This window comes from Lottia gigantea (genome assembly GCF_000327385.1).
Source record: "Lottia gigantea unplaced genomic scaffold LOTGIsca_113, whole genome shotgun sequence".
Lineage (NCBI taxonomy): Eukaryota > Metazoa > Mollusca > Gastropoda > Lottiidae > Lottia > Lottia gigantea.
Window position 1 is genome coordinate 452,150 of NW_008707077.1, and position 22,570 is coordinate 474,719.

General features: G+C 33.0%; 3 protein-coding genes across 3 annotated transcripts; 1 reads left to right on the forward strand and 2 right to left on the reverse strand.

Annotated features, from left to right (window-relative positions):
- Window positions 1–2,901: 2,901 nt before the first annotated feature.
- LOTGIDRAFT_137331 (hypothetical protein) lies at window positions 2,902–8,465 on the reverse strand (the record flags this gene model as incomplete). Its single annotated transcript, XM_009047535.1, has 12 exons — window positions 2,902–3,045; window positions 4,260–4,317; window positions 4,745–4,938; window positions 5,139–5,217; window positions 5,395–5,483; window positions 5,724–5,813; window positions 6,240–6,365; window positions 6,745–6,809; window positions 7,081–7,171; window positions 7,486–7,646; window positions 7,874–8,018; window positions 8,397–8,465. Coding segments are annotated over 12 exons (1,311 nt in total), but the record flags the coding sequence as incomplete, so codon positions are not given.
- A 2,403-nt stretch (window positions 8,466–10,868) lies between these two features.
- Window positions 10,869–13,206, forward strand: LOTGIDRAFT_205042 (hypothetical protein). Its single transcript, XM_009047536.1, has 4 exons — window positions 10,869–10,955; window positions 11,756–11,817; window positions 12,471–12,585; window positions 12,788–13,206. The coding sequence occupies exons 1-4, from the start codon at window positions 10,921–10,923 to the stop codon at window positions 12,843–12,845; spliced, it is 270 nt and encodes an 89-aa protein (XP_009045784.1). The 5' UTR covers window positions 10,869–10,920; the 3' UTR covers window positions 12,846–13,206.
- A 335-nt stretch (window positions 13,207–13,541) lies between these two features.
- LOTGIDRAFT_237658 (hypothetical protein) lies at window positions 13,542–21,664 on the reverse strand. Its single transcript, XM_009047537.1, has 11 exons — window positions 21,287–21,664; window positions 20,704–20,851; window positions 20,069–20,250; window positions 19,260–19,384; window positions 17,771–17,833; window positions 17,003–17,126; window positions 16,547–16,679; window positions 15,845–15,974; window positions 15,261–15,539; window positions 14,770–14,835; window positions 13,542–14,338 (listed from the first exon to the last, which is right to left on the reverse strand). Exons 1-11 carry the CDS (start codon window positions 21,455–21,457, stop codon window positions 14,239–14,241), a joined length of 1,521 nt encoding a protein of 506 aa, XP_009045785.1. The 5' UTR covers window positions 21,458–21,664; the 3' UTR covers window positions 13,542–14,238.
- Between the last annotated feature and the right edge of the window lie 906 nt (window positions 21,665–22,570).

A 22,570-nucleotide genomic window follows, 5' to 3' on the forward strand; every position in this document is an offset into this window, starting at 1 on the left:
TTCAACCAAACATCATTCGATTCACATTGGCTTATCAGGATACTACATAATGAATATCCTACAATTCCTTAAAACTAATATGAACTACATAACTAACTTTGCCAGCAATCAATGTATATGTTTAAAAACACTGCCAGATTTGATGAATATAGAAATTCCAACATTGAACTTTGCCATACAGATTGAAAATATAACAGATAGCTTGCCAGGCAAGGCAATGTATGCCCACTGGCAGCTTTGATTTTGATGCTAAATATTTAGCAGTACAGTAACAATCACCAGTATGAAATATTCAACCTTCAGTCATACACTTCTTTTGAACTCTTTAGGGTGATACTGAATAATATTAACAATGAGTTATTGCCGTGTTCTTGAAAATGTGTTCAATTTTTAGCTCATGAAAACTCTAGAAGGCAATTGTTCAACCTTCAGCGCAGGACTGAGTAATAAAACCCCTACTAACTATTTTTCGATTCTTCTGATTTTCGATAGGGTTTATCCTTGGGTGATAACCAACATTCACACCAAGTTTCGTCAAAATTTGTCAGAATTGTGCCATCTGGAGTGTTTACGAGCTAAAAAATTGAATGCGTTTTCAAGAACAAGGGCAATAACTCATACTAAATATTTTTCTGATTTTCAATAGGGTTTATCCTTTGCTGATAACAAACACTCATGCCAAGTTTCATCAAAATCCCTTGGTAATTGTGCCTTCTAGAGTGTTTACGAGCTGAAAATTGAATGCATTTTCAAGAACAAGGGCAATAACTCATACTAAATATTTTTCGATTCTTCTGATTTTCAATAGGGTTATCCTTGGCTGATTACGAACACTCACAACATGTTTCGTCAAAATCCGTCAAGAATTGTGTCTTGTAGAGTGTTTACGAGCAATTGTGGACAGATGGACGGAACGACAGATGGACGGACCGACAGACGGACTTGGGTGACGGCTATACAAGCCCCCCATTTCAAGTGGGCGTATAAAAATTTTGAAGATTGGACACATAAAAATATGAACTGGCACATTTCAATGTTTTGATTAAAGCTTTATCCACCATTTATCTTGGGAAAGAGGCAATAAGTAAATAAAATAAAGATAGCTCGCCAGGCAAGGTAATATACGCCCACTGGCAGCTTTGATTTTGAATAAAAATATTTGGCAGAACATGTAACAATCACCAGTATGAAATATTCAACCTTCAGACATACACTTCTTTTGAACTTTTTGAGGCAATGCTGAATAATATTATCAAGTTTCATCAAAATCCATCAAGAATTGTGCCTTCTAGAGTGTTTCGGTCTACAAATTGAACGCATTTTCAAGAAAAAGGGCAATAATTCATACCAATTGTTTTTGGATTTTTCTGATTTTCAATAGGGTTGATCCTTAGGTGACAACGAACAGTCGCACCAAAATCTGTCAATAATTGTGCTTTGTAGAGTGTTTACGAGCAATTGTGGACAGACCAACATGGTTGACGACAATATACGCCCCCCCATTTCATGTGGGTGTATAAAAATGATACAATTACCAAGTTATCTACATAAACAACTGATAGAAATGCTAAATATCATACCCAAAATGGCTGAGGACTTGATGTTAGATTATACTCTATCGGTCATGAAACTAGACTGTATCACTTTAAGTCTGTAACACATTAAGTTTCTGTTAATTGAAAACAGCAATTTCTAAATGAAACTATTGGAGGGTTACTTCCATAAAATCAAATTGAAAAGTAGGCACAACCTACTGTTACTATTGTATGTTCTTTAAAACCAATTAACTTTCTTTGAGAGTTTGTAAACAACAAAACAAGCATGATTATAGCTGTTCTGTCATATATTTGTAATTTATAACATATAACTTTCAAATTTCTTCAAAATTTTGATTGCCATAACAACAGGGAACAATTAAAATTATACCCAATTAAACATTATCATTAGTCTTGTGGACAAACTCGAAGCATGTTGTTCCCCACAAGGGTCTTAAAGGGACAGATGCATCATTTTCTGGAGTAAATTATACCTTGGTCTCAAAAATGTAATTTGTTCCACTAATCTAAAAAGTAATAATGTTCACAGCTTACAGTAAAAATTTGAGCCTTCAAATCTATGTGTATCCATAATTACCTATGCTTGAACCTAGAAAAAGTGATTCGTCTTTGTTCAATATTTTTTATTTTGAATATCTGTCCTGTGTATACAGTATCATCTTGTATACTTCGGTTACAAACAGCTGTGGCGAAAGAAGTTTTGGTGTCAGTGACTACATCAACGCTCAACTTTGGAACACCTCAGAGAAGATAAGTTTGTGGACGAAATAAATAAAAAGTGAAATTTCTAGTTTGAGGTATTTTTGAAGGTATTATGCAATATTCGTACAGTTCTAAAAATTGCGAATCTGTCTCTTTTAACTTCAACTGAATGAAAACAAAATGTTAATCCTTGATTGGGTATTGAATTAATACACACTTCTTATTGTTGTACACCTATCATATGTAAATCAGTCAAAATAAACAGTCAAAATTACTAAATTACAATAAGAGTCAGATAGTTTACATTTACCATTTCAGATCATTTAAGATTATATTGTTCAATAGAGATATCTCTGAATCACACTGATGCATTATTCTTATAAATAATACAGTTTTCATTTCGATAATTAGTTTTAATTCATCAAGAATTTTGTTTCTCAGATCCAAATAAATAAAAATTGTCCATTTTCAAACACTGTTCTAATTAAGGTTTGACCCTAATATGTGACATTCAATATCACCATATCAGATATTCATTTGATTGTCTCATACCAATCAAATAACAATGTGTATATAATGAACAGAGTTCATATATTTTCACTAACGCCCTATATTTTTTTCGCCCATTCAAACGAACACTGTTTCAGCAGGAACTAAAATCCCACAATTTGACTGTTTTATCATATGACCCTGATACTATTATAAAATCATTAAACTGTAGGCACGTGACACCGTCTGTATGGTTCCGTAAGGTGATTAATCTTTGACATGTTTCTAAATTCCACACCTATAACAGAAATTAATGAATATACAGTCGAGTAAGCTAATTTCGTGGAAACCTATTATTCGTGGATTTCCGGAAAGGATTAATAATTTACATGAGCGACCTTGCGCGACCTTGCGCGACCTCCGCATTAGTTTGTTTTAATAAACATGGGTTTTCTCTACAATATCAGCTAGTAGAATGAATCCAGTAGTTTCAAGCAAGGTAAAATGTATTAATGTATACTTTGACAAATACAAAATGGCGGATTTCAGTTATTACCAAACGTCACTATTTTTTATCGGCCGTATTTCCTTATAATCCCTAGCCGTAATCGGAATTCCAAGTGTCGTCTGCTAGAATGTAGTCCAACGAATGAAGTCACGTGATCAAGTAGCGGATTCTGTGTAAGCAGAAAATTTCTATGGAAAACAAAGTGGACCATATTCTTATGTAGTTACAGTGACTTTTAGCAATAAATCACGCTATGTATCTTATTTTGTCAGTCACTATTTTTTTTTTTTAAATCGTGGTTCTTTGAAGGAATTGTCACTAGTTATAATGAATTGATATTAAAGATAAATACTAAGAGAAGTTAATTATAACACCCGGTATCCATACAACGTGTTTTTCTAGACTTATCTATAGTTCAAACATTGTACACGAAAATAGGTAACGCATTCTGCGGCCGTTGCCGAGTTGGTTGCTCATGAAATATGGGTCAAAGTGAAGAATTCATAAAGAAAATCGAAACAAACCAATTTTAATTATTTTGTGGAATTTCTGAGGAAACATCTAAGACATAAAAAAAAATTTTGTTTTTTTTAACTTTGAAGAAATTCGGTGTTGAATCCTTACATCCACGAAAATAGGTTACACCACTGTACTGAATTTTACATTTCATACTAAATAGTAGTTGATTTCAATGTTTTATTTACAGACATTTCTTAATTAATTTTTTGATGAAACTAGAATCAACAACATAATATGTTGTTTTCTGACTCAAATTGCCATAAATAATCTGAGAAATTCTTATGCATAATATATTCAAGAATACTTACAGAGTCAAACAATGAAATTCTCTGTTGTATAAAACAATTGAAGAATTATTTGATATGTTACTCACTTAAACACTTTTGTAAAAATGCTACTACTTCACTAAAGGACTATTTCAAAATGAAAATAAAATAAGATTATAAGCTCTGACAGTATGTATTATAATGGAAACATGATCTTACTTTGATAGTTTTATCATCAGCAGCACTAACTAATCTCCATCCATCAGCTTGTAAACATCTTAAATATAAATCAGGTTACAATTTAGGTTAGGTATATTACTATAAGTTGATATGAAATGGTTTTGTAGAGACTGCCTTCAGGCAAAACACAAATCAAGCCATGTCTTGAGATAATTACTATCAAATAAAATCACCTCATATTGCTTTTTCATTACTCAGTTGCAAACATTGATTGATAACCATCTTATGGAAACTTGATAATTTGTCACCAAAAATTTGATGACATTAATTTGGTCATCGTAGTTTAACAAACCAGTCAAACTAGACCCTATTTCATTGTTGACCAATATACCTTGTAACACTTGTGACCACAACCAACCAGCCAAGTGATCAATTTTCAACCGGACCAATTTACTGTGACCCATAAAACCTAGACAGGACCAAAGGTGTGAGCTCAGTTCAATAAAGATTTAGCTTGTTCTTACCTAACAACACCAGTATGACCTTCAGCTGCTTTCCAATCTATAGTATTAACACACTCTCCTGAATGTACATCCCAGAACTTGAGATTATAATCTAGAGAACCACTAACAATACGAGTCATATCAAACTGTAGACATGTCACAGCATCCTGATGACCAGCTAACGTCATTAAACAACTACCAGAATAATTCCATACCTAAAATATACAAAATAGTCTTAGAGTTCCTGTGAACAGCTTGTATCAATTTTTCTTAATATTGACTACAATCATGTAATATTGTTAAATATTTGGATATGATACAGGGAAATTGACATTAACCAAACTTTTTGTCCTTATAAAATTCTTCAAAATAGGATGTCATTCTAGTCTACTGTCATAATAAAGTTAGAAAATACCTTAATAGTTTTATCACAGGAACCTGAAACTATTTTAGTTTCACTGAAATGAACACATAACACTGCTGCCTGATGACCTCTACAATATACAAATTTGTAGATATAAACCCTAGTGTACACCTATTGACCAACATATCCAATCATTAATTATATCAAATTTCTAACTCTAACTAAATCAAAGGCACACTATTGTTGATTCACATCCTATTTACACATGATATTAATAGTGTTAATGTTTTATTAATGAAATAATTACCTTAGTGTCATCCTAGATTGTCCTGTCCGTAAATCCCATACTTTTAATGTCATATCATACGAACCACTAATAACTTTATCATCATCAACCTAGATAATAAATTACTCATTTAAACACAGTTATATTCTCAGTTCCAAAATTCTAAACTATGCCTAAGTGCTTTATAAAATGAATACATACGTCATACAAAGTTACAAAACCATCATTAGAAGAAAAACATCTATTCTTTAAAATATCTATTCTCGGTAATAAACAGTGATTCCTTAAAATATGTAAGGAGACAATATGTGTTCTTGTAAATAAGACAATGAACAATTTAACAAACCTACCTGTAAACATCTAACAGTATCTGTATGACCTATCATTGTTACTTTACAAGCTATACTAGACCAGTTATCTTGAGTTGATAAATCCCATACCTTACAATAAAAACATACAGTAACATTTTAGATTATTATCACTAGTTGTAAGCCTCTAAATAACCCAGACTAAAAGGTTGTTACATATTTGTAAATTGTCAGCTATTCCAAGATTTGAAACAGACTATATCAGGAATTCTAGTCTTATAAAAAAATCAGTTGATTCTTTTCATTTTGGGAAATCCCTAATATTTAGCTCGATTCTACAAATTTGATATTAAATCCAGGTATACTTTATGTTCCAAACAACTTGCAAAGTTAAGACTTAATTTGATGAGAATATGAGCCTTGGAAGAACATTACATCATGAGCAATAACTCATTATTTTCACACTTTTAAGCAAGATTTTAAAAAGCATGATTACATCAAATAATAATAATAATAATAATGTAAACAGTAAATAAATAAACATGTAACATTTCCTACCTTAATAGTTTTATCTGTAGAACCACTGACTAATCTATTTCCGTCTAGATGTAAACAACGTACTGTACCACTATGTCCTACTAATGTTTGAACTGACCAAGGGGCATTCGTACGAATATTCCATACCTTCAAATCAACAGAAATCAAACCTTAGACCTGGTCTAGTGTTGAAAGTAGCCTTGTTCAACAATACTATGTCCAGATAAAGTGGTAGTTCACAAATTGAAGGCTTGTTGTTTGGGACTTCAAGTGTTTGTAAACCAAGCCATTAAAAACAGAGCTTCTTATAACACTTTCCCAACGTTCATAGTAGATCGCCAAATTGAGCTTTTTCAGAATATTCCAGTTATACTGGTTAAGATAAGGATTTAAAATGAGAATAGAATGTATGCATAAGTGAATTATCTTCTAAAAACTGTAAAATTATGGACTATAATCATGTATTATTAGAATAATCTGACAAACAGTTTGAAACTCAGTTAAACTTATTAAATTGTCAACATACCTTGATAGTTTTATCGGAAGACCCACTAACAATTCTACTGTCATCAAACTGTACACAGGATATTCCTAAATTATACATTATCACAATAGACAATCACACTACATAGACAAATTAAATTACCTTTCAATAAATAAACAACAATTACGCAAAAAAAATGTAATTAATTTAAGAGTTTATAACCATCTAGTTTATTCAGGATATTGTGAATGAGAAATTAACAACTGTCTCTGTACTGCACCTGTGAAGACTTTTTATCATAAAGTAGGGATAAAAGCAACAAAATACAATATAAAGATATGAGTTGACTTGATATATCAGATTTGATCTAATTTATACCTTGAGAATGACCTTCAAATGTTCTTACAGTACACCGACCTCGTAACCAATTACTACGTAGACGATATCTTTCAGCAAATACTTTCTTCCACTGAAATATACGTAATGAAAACTTATATGTGTTTTCTAGCAATTTTCAGTCAAAACACATAACTTTTAATAATAATAAAAAAATTCAAAAAATCTTGACCTATGATATTTTAATTGTTTCAGTGTTCTGATGGGACAATCAATACAATGGATTTTATAATCTAGTTTTTTTAACCAATTATCATAACTGATTTTGTGAAAAAAGCATTTTGAATTGTACAAGATGAGTAATATTAATAATCCCATGGGTTGTTGGACCAAATTCCAAATATATAGTTTTAAACACGAAGCTGACAATATTACAAAATTAGTTACCTGAATACTGCCCTCAGATGACATATGACAAATGACTTGTTTATGTTCAGCAGCCTTAGATAGCCGCCATTTCTGTTGACAACAAAACCTTCGCCAGAATATTGGTTCATCAGCATGCTGTCTCCAGACCCGACACACTTGGGAGGCTTTACATAGACTAGCTGTAAATAAAAATACTTCAGAATAGTTCAGAATTAGATTCAATAAACCAAACTGACATGGTCCTGTCTAACATTCAATCCATGTGCATATGTAATGTACAAAAAGAAAAACATTGACAAACAAAATGTAATTCAGGATGTTTGTTGTTGACTATTTATTAGTCAACATGGTTAATAATTTTCTTATTTCGTTAGTTTCAATCATTGAATCAAAATATTGTTATTACCTGGATCTAAGTAAGACATTATTTTAAGAGCTATATTAGATGGCAGCCATGTTATAATATCTTGACAGTTTAAGGGGCAACCATGATGAAACTTCTCTTCCATTTTCACTGATAAGAGATGAATCTGAGGTAATTCACAACCATCCTGTGAGAAAATATTATATGTGATCATGGTGGAGAATAAACTACCTTATCTTAATGAAACCACATAAATCTTGTTATATTTACTAAGGTTACTGATACTAACATCAAAGAAGATATATATATTTTCTGTATATATATTCATATACCAACAGCAAAAGATATGACCATGTTTTCAAATATCCCAATGATTTGATTTGCATTCACCTTTTAAGTAATCTTGATCTCCATATTTCCAGAAAAAGTCTGAATTTTTGGGCGTCAAGAAAATAATTACATGGTTCAAAAAAGTAAACTAGAATTGTTAACAGCAAATTGTGATGTACATATAAACTTACTTCTTATAGGAAAAAAAAAATTGAAACATAAAATTAAAACTTACTAGAAGTGATTTTAGAAGCAGATTTTTTTGTTCGTCATTAAAATCTGAAAACCATCTTTTCATTGTCTGAAAATATACATTACATAATGTCAAACTAGAGAAGATGAGATTATAGTAGAATTATAATAATAAACTTTTTAGCATATTATCATCTCTAATATATTTAACAAATAAATCATTGAAGGTTGGATCCTCTTTGTAGCTAAGAGAACATAAACGTACATAGCACCACTTCAGACATGGACTGAACAGAAATAAACATTTATCAATAACACAACTTGTTAGCACTCAGCAGATAGATGCAATACTAGCTGGAGCATCTTCTCGTCCTCAAAGCGTTTTTAAAAAAAAAGCCATTTTGAGCATCAAGAATGACATTTAGTGAGTGCTATATGGTTAAATTTAGGATGTCTATATACATGGCCCCAAAACAATGTTAGCGATAGGATGTCATAAGTTCTTAACTTCTCACACTATTTCTAGGATATCCTGGAGCTAAGGTCGTTTCGAGAATATGCGCCCAGTGTCAAGTCCCTAAGATCAGCCCTAGCTAAGATTGTATTGAGAATACGTAGCCAGAATGAGTAATCACAAATCAGTCACAGGTCAGATCTAATAATAGATGAAATACATACCGATAGTTTTTCTTTGAAAACATGTGGTTTAACTCCACGATTAGTATGTTTATAATGCTGTGTGACTGGTAAATACTGTCTACTATCTTGTTTGGGTGGCACCCCATCTTTATAACATTGTTTTACCACGACGCTTGTTAATGGCAGGTGGGATTTCACAGATCTTGGACAATTCCGGTGAAGAAGGGGCTTAGTTTGAGGGATGGGATCAACACCGTTAGTTTTTGACACATCTTCATCACTTTCTCTCAAGTGATTGGATTCCAGTTTTTTGTTCCTATTATGCCGAGAATTGCGTGAAAAGTTATTTGTCTGTCTTTGGTGGACTCGGGGACTTTTCATACTGTCACTAACTGTCTTTGAGTTTACGTTATTCCTGAATTCATTCTCTTCAGATGGGCCATTTCCATTGAACACATTATCGTTGTATAAAACACTTTGAGGATTTTTATCTGGATCCCATGGAGATTCACCTTCATCATTTTCTACTGCGATTCTGACATTTGACTGCGGGACTGTTGTTTCAAACGATTCAAAGGGATTTGAGGAGAGTTTACGTGATAGTTTGCGTCCCCCACTCCGTCCTTGTGACGTATCACTTCCCGATGAAATGCTCATATCAGACAGACTCCTTATGTCATTTTCAGACTCAGAAGACTGAGATTTCTTTGGTGGATCCAACATGGGGGGGGGCAATTGAACACCAGCTTTAACCTAGTATTTAAACATCACCTTCATTTTGCATTTCTAAAACCACCTGACACTGCTGTGCGAAATCAATCCATAGTTTAATCTGCTGTTAAAATATTCCTCGATCTAGAAAATAAAATATTCACAATTAATAGCCACATCCATAAATAAAAGGTTTTTAAATCAATTTTTACAGTGAACATATCCTGTTTGTCTAGAATGGGGTAAAAATGAATTGGAAAGAGCTCGCTTACGCATGTATTGCATTTACAGACAAATTTTGATATGTGTTCTGAAAATGTTATCAATAGGCCTAGTAGACATTTATAACAGATCTTTGCCTAAACGAAATAATTCCTCTATATCCTTTTCAATTCCAGGCACTGGAGTGGAAATTGAAAAAGGGGGAAACCACTAGGGAAGGAATTTGTAAAGGGGGAAACCACTGTAGTAAGCCAATTTTATATTTAGGCCTTAGGCTTAGGTGTAGGCTATGGTCTATTTTCCAATATTCCTGCATCAATGAAACATTAGCTTGGAGGTGAATTTTACAAGAAAGTAAACAATACCAAAAGCTTTAACATAATCCCAGCCTTATATTTCAAGGATATATAACCAATCCTTTAGAATAGTAGCATACTATTACTTCATACCACATTTGTTTGTTTTGATTGCATGGTTTTATTTTGTTTATCTTATGAATCAATTATTATGGTTTCTGCAGTAATGTGTGGTCTTCACGGCAGAGAAATGTCAAAGTCAACTTACCAAATATGTTCGTATTCAAATAACTAATTTTAAGATAATACAAAGACAACTGTCAAATCAAACAATAAATTTGATGAAAAAAAAACAATTTTCACCTTAATAATTCGTCCATAGTAATGGCCTTGTATATTTTGGACTGGTTAAAATCTTTAAAAAGGGTGGAGAGTATACATATTTCTCATTCAATTATGTTTTGTTGTTATACTCAAGATAATTATTTTATGATATTGTATGAATTTAAGGACCGATTGATAGCATTATTATGATATTTGAAAGTAAATTGTTAAATCGATATATTGTAGGATTTTGTACTAGCCTACCACCCCCTTCCAAAAAAAAATAAAAGTGCCACAGATAGAGGGCGTTGTCTCTCATCAAACCGGAAGTGAGATTGTTTTCATTTTGAAAGTTTTTGAAATATCTATGAAAAAATGGAAAAGAGTCTAGAAAAACATCTTGAAGAAACGTAAGTACTTATAAGTCTTGTCCTGTTGCTACCTACAATCTATCCCAAGAAATAGCACCGTTTGTCGGTTTTCAATATTTGTCACTTTACATAACCAATCATTCATTCCCTGATGATTGGTGTCTATGATTTTTCAACTTTCCAACATCATTTGGCTTACAGTGGTTTCCCCTTTTTAAGTTACACCAATGTTTTTCACTTTAACTACAAAGTGGCGCTCTCTCATTGACACTATTTATTGACAACATTTCAATAATAGGAACTGCCCTCAACTGGAGATCTCGTTGATGAAAAAGACAAGCTTGAACAAGTAGACGATAATGCCAGTAATTAATCTGATCCTTCCAGATAAGAGTCACTATAAATCTTGTTGCTTTCAGATTTTGCCTTTCACAAAATCTCATAGATTTGGCATAATGAAAATCCTTGGTACTGGAATTGTTTAATTTTCATTCAAAATTATCAATCTGCATAAATGACAAAAATTCCTACATATCCAGATATTCTTGCTGAAATCACTGCTGAAATTAAATGACTCTGACATACACCCAAGCCTCATCTCAGGCAGAATTTGCTTGTGCACTTTTCCATAAGGTGGTAGCTAACGGGTGGGTGCTGGTATATTTATGTAAAATTTTGGTCATTCTGTCTGCTGCAGTCAGACATAAATAATCGTGGATTGTTACATGGGCATATTCCCTTATCAATGTGCTGCATTCAATTCAGAAGCCACAGTAAATTATGTAGACTTGTGTACTTGTTGATCTATAACAATGAGTAATCTAATGACTATTTTATAGATTTAAGATTCCTGGAGTCAGTGGTATTATTTGTACAGATGAACAGGGTCTTTGTCTTGCATGTAAGTTAACAGTAGTATATTTAAAAAAAAAAACTAACTAATTAATTGAACTAATTATAATAATGAATTGGGATACTTAGTATTCCAACTTGACAATCACAGAATAATTATATTTGTTTGTACCCTCATGTATGTTGTCTACATCAATGTATTTTCATTGCCATAACATATTGTTACTGCTCTGGCAGATTCACAGATCATCTCTATTAAAGGAATTGTAAATAGGTTTTCTTAAATTTTATGTGTATTAAAGACACTGATGGCAACGATTTGCACCATTCCACTTTATAGTCACATGTCTATTCACTAAAACTAAACTTTTTATGACTTAATGATGTTAAGTGAATTTTGTGATATCGACGTAGATATTGGTACACTTAGCATTTCAATAATTACAAGAACTATTAACATAAAGTCTTTGAATGGCATTTAGCAATTGTGAGTACGATATATAGACACAGCTTTATGGAACAACAATCACTGGTTAAAGTTTTATGCAACGTTTCGACGTGTTTCCCCTGTCGTCCTCAGGCACAGGATGTTTGTAATGAATACACATAAGGGATTAGAAAGGGTCTTAGAATCCCTTCAGATATAACCATAACATTGTTGCCAGTATAGTCAAATTGTAAACATTTTTGGGTTATTTTCAGCAAAAGGTGTGAGTAATTCCAATTGTTCAGGATCAATAGCAAGTGTTGCCCAACAGGCTGAACATTTACGAAAGACCTCCAACTCACCAAGTATATATATAGAATCAGAAAATGGGTATGATGAATTATGTTCTTAAACTGTTATCTTGTCTTAGAGGGTTATACCTTTTAACCCCCCCCCCCCCCCTTTATTAGGTAAATGATTAATAACAGAACATTGTTTTCTCAAAAGTTAAAGTGTTTTTGCAGTTATCAAATCAACCCTTATATCAAGCTAGCAGATGGTGTGGTACCCAATATTTTTTTTTATTTTTCAGGAATCTTTTGATTGGCCGAAGGGAAAATATTACCATGGCAATATTTAAATCAGATTAATAGACACTATCCTTTCTGTTTAAACTTACTTGTCTACATTTTTGGATGGAGGTTCTGTTATTTTGTTCAATTTTATCACAAATACAAGATTTCCAGAATATTTTGACAAAGTATTCTTAATACGTAGCAATTGTAGTAATGGTTGCTGAATATTTTTAAAAATGTGTATTAACACACATTTCTCCATTTATTGTTTTCATATTAAGTCCAACAGAACTCCTTTGATATCTTTGTGTGCAATCTTGTATATAACAAAGATTACTGTTAATGTTTGTGTATATTGGTATAATTTTGTTAAATGTATATCTCTCAATATTGTATATTTGATGGGACAATAATAAATTTGTAATTTATATATTTTACCTCTTTTGTATTAATCAGTTGATTGCACATTCCATTGAGCAGTGTTATTGTAAAGATAGGCACTAAAGTATAGTGAGACAACATGTACATTCAGGAATATCTTAAGGCATAAATACTGCAAACTTTATTTTAATGTAGAATTAGCTGTCAAATAAAAAGTTAGATATCGCTCATACAACTTGCTAGCTATGGCATATACATCTACAGATCTCTAAGTAAAAGAGAAAAATGTCTCTGGTATTGTCTGGCAGGAAACTATGCATTTGAAAGTAAAGGAATCTAATGCATGCAAGTTTTTAGTTTCTAGTAATCATTATGTTAACATATAAATATCACAATTTTAACGTTATTTTATTATAACTTGTTACACAATTGCAATAATGATAAAACAATATAACACTTGGCATATGGCAAGACTAACTCAATAACAACAATAGGTATACCAAATTTAGAGAATTTTAAATGAGAGCTTATTTAATATGAAATTTATGAAGATTTAATATTAAGGGGCCATGGCCAGGGAATATTTACTAATTTCATAAAATTCATATAACATACGCAGAGTGAAATATCAATAAACCACATACACAATTGTTGTGTGATAAAAATCTAACCTATGTGGATTCTCTGAAAGAAATGTGGATATCTTTTAAAAGAGTATCATGCTGATAAATATTTTGTAGTAGCACTCAAAAGCAAAATAGGTCAAAGTTAAAAGCTCATGGTTCAAGAAATCAGTGGCGAATGTTCCCTCTTCGGGACAGAAAAGTGAACAATTCCTAGATTAGACAAATACTCTTTACAATCCCTTTAACCACCAGGAAATAATAGTTCAGGTTAAAAGATTCAAAGAAGTTATGTGGTATTTTGCGTGACTCGGAACACTAAAAGACGAGACTGATGCAATAAAAAAAAAATATACAAAATGTTCAAAAATAGTACACCTCTTTAGAATTCCTATGATATGAGAATTTTTTTTAAATCGAGATGTAAGGTTTTCAAATTCTGGCACACCGATATTAAGCAGATATCATCGTCTAGTAGCAAACATACGAATTCCATTCTCAGCTCTCATTACAGCGGCTACTTTCCTCTGAACCAAGTGATCAGGATCAGCTTTTAATTGGTATCTGGAATCAAACATTAATTTTTAGTTCATATGATTTTAAGCTACCCGCTATTGTTAGCAACGAAATTCTTATTTAAAGTAATAAATCTACTGACGAAGTTCTATTAGGAATTCTATTCACTCATAAACTTTAAATTATACGATCATCTAATTGGTAATAATAGATTAAGATGACTAGATTATACAGACACTGGTTAGTGTCGTAATTCACGACAATTCACGATAAACAAAATTTCGAAGTACTCAGAGTTTTCCAAACTAACTTAAGAAGGAAATCTATTGTGATAAAAAAAAAATGTTGGATTGCAGAGAATGTAGGAATACTCAGATGTCGGATAATATCACAGAGCACACTGTAAATGCCAATGAATATGGACCTGCCACTGAAATTTCCCAAAGACTCAGTATCCTTTCAGAAATGCTCTTTCTTACCTTTGTATTATACGGGAGAGAAGAACCTTTTCTTCATCCATCGCAAAATGTTGACCTATACAATTCCTACAGGAAAATAAGAAATAATAAGGAGATAATAAGACTTATTAATTCTCCTTGATCCATCGAGGTAGTTCAGCACGGTTTAGTCTTAATGAATCATGATGTAGATTAATGGCTATTCATTCTTGGCTGTATTCGCTCGCGTAAATCCAATCAAATCGCCTGCATCCTTTTACAGTCAAGGAATGAGACGAAGTTCGTAATAGCTTGACCTTTATGAAGGTGTAGGAAATTAAGGTTTTTTCTTCTAGAATGTCTTTGCCCGTTTTTGCATAATATTTTCAGACGCAGAACAATAAAATTGGAACGTCATGTTTATGGAGGCGACGATACATTTGAATCTTTTATTGGCAGGTATAAGATTACCGCTATTGCATAATAATTTTTAGGTTGAGATACCTTGTTAGTAACATGAAGGCTATATTTACCTAGGACCAGCGGAAAACGGAACAAAAGCATAGCTATCTAAGTTCTGCATATTTTCCGGTAAGAAACGATCCGGTTGGAATTCCCAGGGATCGGACCAGACTAGAGGATTATGATGAAGATTAAGTATATGTATAGAACAATGGGTTTCTTTTGGAAACAGGTGTCCGTCTATAACGGTATCTTGTGTTAATTCTCTCTGAGCGAACGGAACTGGACAATGTAGACGCATTCCCTCTTTAATAACTCGACTCAAATATTCCAACTTTGGTAAATCATTCCTGGAAGCACAGTGATCATTGTTCATCAATTATCATTGCACACCTCAATTATGGCACATGAAATAGGAGGCTGATTGGCTTAGATAAAAGAATATTCATGTTAGTGAGACCAAGACATCTGTCCCTTCATCTTCTTGCCTGAAGACAGACAACGCCATGCAATGTGAAATGTGAATTGTGAATTTTAAATTTACAACTGATCTTAAACGGGCACACACCCGGGCTGCGGTTTACTGTCCAATCCGAATGATTATAGGAATACGAATGTCAATTGATATACAAGTCACACATATAAGTGCACGTACCATTTAATATTAGGACATTCCCTGTCACCTACTAAATTTTCTACTTCACCAAAGACTTGTTGTTGATACAGAGGATGTGTAGAAAGAGAATACAGGATCCAAGATATAGCACTAGCTGTAGTATCATGACCTGAAGAAAGATAATAAAGTTTGCAGATAATTAGCAAACACTATTGTCGAAAACACTGAGCAATATCTTTTTCATAGATCGTTCACGGCTGTATCACTATGTCAATAGCAATGGAATGAAATACTTTTACTGTGCTATACCACCAGAATTGATTGAATAAGGCATTAACAGAGAAATAATAATTTCTGTAATTTTTGATTAAAACTTTAATTTTCTCCAAGGTGATAAGTGTTGTCACCATGGTGATAATCAGTTTTATCTAGGTGATAATTACAGTGGTTCGTATACGACATCATTTATTTTTTTTAATTAGGAATCAAAAATCTAGAATATAATTATAAAACATAATTTAGAATCAAGTTTTCAATTCAAAATTCTAGAATTTTCACCCTATAGAATATTAATTTTCAAAGTTTTTGTAAAGTTTTTAATTCAAAATTATGTTTTATGATTATAGTCAAGTTTTTTAATTTAAAAAATGATGTCGTATACGAACCACCGTAGAGAACACCTTGCAAATGCATTTATAAAGTGTTTTAGGCTGCATACTAGAAATATATATACATGTATACCTTCAAATAGAAACGTGTCCACTTCATTTCGAATTTCAAGGGGAGTTAACCCAACACCATTTTCATCTTTAGCTGTTAACAAAATATCCAAGAAGTCCAAATATCTCTGTTTCTTATTAGGCCCTTCAGTTTCCTAAAAGAACGTAGTTATCAAGGATTGATAAAAATATCAATCCTCAACTAGAAATACATGGGTTGGAAACAGATACCATATCGGTACAGATTAGTTTTAGAAGCAACTAATGACCTTAAAATGTGAAGGGGTTGGTAACTTTAAAATATCGGTCGCCAGACAATGAGCTCATAGGTCCTGGAACCAAGACTTCAAAAACTAATTCTTCTACACCAGTATAGTATCGATATGTTACTTGAAGTCATCAGATATTACTACGAAGTTAAACATGGACGCTCACCAGTTGATAAAAAAGATACACGAAATATTGGAATAGCCCATACCAAAGTTTTTCGTCGTTTTTCAATGATTTCCTCGGATACAGAATGGACGTAGTTACATTGCTCTCGAAATCTTTTCCCGTCTTTAGTCATATAATAAAAGGTATCAAAATACAACCATGGCTGCCTGAAAATAAAATGGTTGACATGCATATTTTGATATGTTCTGGTGAGGAACCCTATTCATGGGATAGCATTACCACTTGTTGCGAACGCAGAAAGATAAGTATAGATTGGATCAAAACCTTAAAACAACTAAATATGCCCAAACAACGGTGATGAGGTACCAAGGGCTGAGGGTAGGTGTGCTGCTACTACTGCTCATTATAATGAAGATTTCTATCAGTATCAAAGATAAATTTTGTATATGTTCTGTTTGTTTTTATTCAATTGTTAATGGCGCAAAGTGATAAAAGTATACGATTACATTTTAAATGAGCATCTTCACTATCCGTTCGACCAATCATACCTTAGTTTCAGAAATTGTTTTTAATTCATATAATCAGTAATAGTGTTCACAGCTATAAATTTGAGACTTCAAATCCTTGTGTATCCATAATTATTCACGTTTGAAAGTTAAAAATTCGACTCCAGTGAGACTATGCCATATATGGAAAACACATATATAGGAATAGACAGTGAAATTTCTAGTTTAAGGTAGGCTATATTTGAATGGATTATGCGATATCGTGCGTTTAAGCACTTCTTAAGACTATTAAAGACCCAAATCAATCCCCGAAAATGTCGACTGTTCAGTATAAATAACCTTACCTTCCTCTATCAAACCAAAGTTCTGATAATTCATTTACAGCTTGGTTGTACGGATGAGTTTCCCTACAAATAGAAAGTAAGAAATTGTTTGCTCAAGTAACATCTTTATCGACTCTTCACACTCAATCATATCCAGATATATAGATCGTATAGAATTCATAAAACGTTTCTTGTAAGCTAACCCATATTTTCAATCTGTGTGGCCAGTGGTACATGTGATATCTGAATGGCTAGTTTTGCATGTGATATCTGAGTGGCTAGTTTTACATGTGATATCTGAAGGGCAAGTGCTACATGTGCTATCTGAAGGGCAAGTGCTACATGTGCTATCTGAATGGCCATTGCTACATGTGATATCTGAAAGCCAGTGCTACATGTGATATCTGAATGGCTAGTTTCGCATGTGATATCTGAAGGGCAAGTGCTACAGGTGATCTCTGAATGACCCGTGCTACATGTGATATTTGAAAGGCCAGTTCTACATGTGATAACTTAAGAGAGTGCTACATGTATGTGATAACTGAAGGGCAAGTGCTACATGTGATATTTGAAGGGCAAGTGCTACATGTGATATCTAAACGGCCGGTACTACATGTAATATCTGAATATCCAGTACTACATGTAATATCTGAATGACTAGTCCTACATGTGATGTCTGAAAGGTCAGTGCTACATGTAATATCTGAATAGCCATTGCTACATGTAATATTTGAATGACCAGTACTGCATTTATGTGATATCTGAAGGGCAAGTGCTACATGTGATATCTGAAGGACAAGTGCTACATGTGATATCTGAATGACAGATGCTACATGTGATATCAGAACGGCCAGAGTTACAAGTGATATTTGAAGGGCAAGTGCTACATGTGATATCTGAACGGCCAGTGCTACATGTGATATCTGCATGGCCATTACTATATGTAATATCTGAATGGCCCGAGTTACATGTGATATTTGAAGGAGCAGTGATACGTGTGACATCTGAATTGCCAGTGCTACGTGTGACATCTGAATGACCAGTTCTACATGTGATATCTAAATGACCAGTTCTACATGTCATAACTGAATAGCCGGTGCTACGTCATATCTGAATGACCAGTGCTACATGTATGTGATATCTGAATGACAAGTGCTAAATGTGATATTTGAACGGCCAGTCCTACATGTGATATCTGAATAGCCAGTGTTACATGTAATATCTGAATAGCCAGTGCTACATGTAATATCTGAACAGCCAGTGCTACATGTGATATCTGAATGACCAGTGCTACATGTGATATCTGAATGTTCAGAGCTACATGTGCTATCTGAAGGGCCTGTGCTACATGTAATATCTGAATGTCCAGCGATACGTGTGATATTTGAATGGCCAGCGCTACATGTAATATTTGAATGGACCTATTTGCTCGTTTTTGATATGAGAATCAAACTCGATTTCTGGACTTGGCAATAAGAATAACATTCGAAATTAATTATACCAAAGTTACCCTTTTCTCTGAATATCTCCTTTGTAGGACATGGCACATCGTAAAATAACATCTAAGGTACATTGAGAAATTAAGCTAAAGATTTCAAAACTTTCGCCATTTTCAGCAAATTTATCAATCTTTTCCTGAAAAATCAAAGATCGTTTTATGTACATGTAGTCATTTTCCAATGCAATAACAAATGTATGTATTATATATATGTATGTATGTATTATGGAGACAACGTGTACTCTTTATTATATAAATTCAAAACGTTTTCGAGAACAGGCGTTTTCTGACAAAGGGGTGCACTCGTACCTGCAAACGTGATCAATTTAGCCCGGCGACCATTGAACTTGACTTTATATCGATAACTCTTATGGAATCAACCAAGTTCAATATATTTGAAATGGCATATGTATGTTAAAGAACAGTAACTATAAAGGGACTGTAAAGGGTTTTCTGAACATTTTATGTGAATGGGGGACACTGATAGCATCAATTTGCACCATTCTAATTTTAAATCCTGTAATTCCACTAAAACTGTGCGTTATCGATTAGTGACGTCATAAACGCTTAGTTTTAGTGGAATTGCGGGAACCACACACGTCTGATTGAAAATCGGCATAGCGCAAATTGATGCTATCAGTGTCTGCGATACACATAAATTTTAAGTAAACCTCTTTACAATCCCTTTAAGGCGGAAGCCTGTTTCCTAATCCGTTTCTTGTGAATAAATTATTATTATTAATAAAAAAGAAACAATCAGAAGATGAGAAATTCCAATTGACATACTATTTCACAAAGTAAACAAGACACAGAAAACTTACTATGAGTATGTCTGCAGCTTCGTTATAAATAGTTACATAAGGTTTCAGGATATCAAAATGGAAAGCTGGAGTCAACAGACGTCTGGACCTCGCCCATCTTTTACCCCCTGCCAGAAGAAGGCCGTCTCCTAACCAAGGTAGGGCAAATTCATAAGAGGCACCAAATCCCCGTGGTTTTGGCTCTAAAACAGATACGTCGGAAACAATATCAAAAGGGAAATTTATATGACATTTCAATTATAGCTGGAGAAGTAAATTTTGTGAGTCAATATAGGAAGATATTTTGTCCAGATGGCTGCCAACCAATATCAATTGGCTTTCATAACCTTAAAGTTCGCCATTTTTTACCATTATACCTTAGTCTCAAAAACGAGAGTTTTTCTTTTAGCCAATTAGTAATAGTGTTCACGGCTCATCGTTGAAATTCATAGAAAAGATATCTGTTTATAAGGAAAAAATTCTTTTTTTTTAGATATTTATGAAGGAATTATACATTTCTAATACTTCTGAAGACAAACACCCATCCACCCCAAAATGGCGTAACTGTCCCTTTATAATGAACTGAAATACTAATTAGTTCAAAACATTCTATTCGTGGTAAAGCACATGCAGTAGAAACACAAGGTAAAACGTACCTGATGTTTTGAGTAACACTTTAACAGTTTCTGGATGACTAAGGTTAATAACTGGTTTAAAGGGTGTCAACCATGTGCGGTAAAATCGTGGATATTTCTTCAATAATTCTTTGACATATGCCATCCTTTCTTCTGTGTTCCGAGATAACTTCGAATGACAAAAACATGGAAAATATCATTAGAACAACCTTTCTCCACATTTTAACAATTTGCACCATTTCAATTTTCGGTGGTTTCTGCAATTCCACACAATTTAAGTGTTTGATGGTGTATCAAATCAGAAAAATATGCTTTATCACATCGCAATAAGTGACGTCATCAAACACTTAGTTTTAGTGTGATTGAAGAAACCCCTGACGTCTGTCTGAAATCTGGAATGGCGCAAATTTATACCATCGGCTTTTTTTCTAGAAAGCCACTTACAATCCCTTTAAAGCGTGTAACAAAAAAATATTATTCTTTTTCACTTTTTGGAATGTTATACAGCGAGCAAGTATTGAGCTCTATCCAAACTGTAATTTAGAGGATATCATACTTTGTTTGACTAAAATAAAGAGATCAAATTGGAAGCATAATCAAATACCTTGTGTAGATTTCCCCATATCCAGTGAAAGTCTGTTTCTCCCGGGAGTTGGTTGAAAAACTTAAAATTCTCTATAAAACGTTTGAGTCCGAGTATCAATTTATATACAAGGTAGATTCCAAAGATAGAATAACCGATCCGCCAGCTAATAGATGTTGTGTCCTCCTCCATATTTCCTCTTGAAAATCTTTCTATTTTAAATACTCCCGAACTGTGTTTGACTACGCGACTTTCCGAAAGTGCATCACAAACAGCTAATTCAATCTGCTTACTTATTGTTTTACATTTAATATTATAATATGCAGAAAATATCACTGTGACAATATATAATTGTACTAAATACAGAATTATACTAAGAGCAACACAAAACAAATAAACTAAAATCCGAAATATAAGGTGGCTTAACAGTCATGAGTTAAAAATGATCTTCAGGTCAAAAAATAGAACACTAAGTTAATATAAAGGATGAGATAACAAAATGATAGGCACATGTATTGAGGTAAAGTTTTAATATATCGAACAGTAGGTTACAATTTGTGAGCGATATCACACACTTATAATGTTGTATTTGTTACCTCTGGGAAATACGGGAAATACGACTTCCGAGATGGTATATAGCATTCGTTACTTCAAATTTTGCTCGGAAGTCGTGTTTTCTATTGGAGAACTCGGGTAACTAACATTATTTCGAGTTCACGACATATGACGTCATATTCATTAATAACAGGTGAAAACTGTGGTTAATATTGTGTTCGTGAAGAAAAATAACTCAAAAACTGACCAAGATCTCATCAATATAAATGATCACACCAAATTTCATTAAAATCAGTTGTAAATGTTAACTTCTACTGTGCTAATGAACATATTTTAACGCGTTAATACTAAGTCAAGGGCAAAAACTCAAAAATATTTTATTAAAAAAATCATCAAATTCGAACTGATCAAAGATCTCATCAATATAAATTAAAACACCAACTTTCATTACAATCGACTGAAAATTGTAGCTTCTTAGTGCAGACAAAAATATTTTGTCGCCACTTTACTAGTTTAAAGGCAAAAACTCTTCAAGTATAGATTCGACCAAAAAAAAATTGCATGCCTTTTCCAACCCACTTGCATTTCATTTCAAATGGGCTTCCATCAAAACTAATATTTACTTCATAAGATTACTATTATTTCCGAAGATTCCATCCAGGTAAATAGAGAGCAACTAAGCTGCTATAGTACTTCTACAGGCGGACTATTCTCTCATTTATTTTATCAATCCATTGATATCATCTTGAC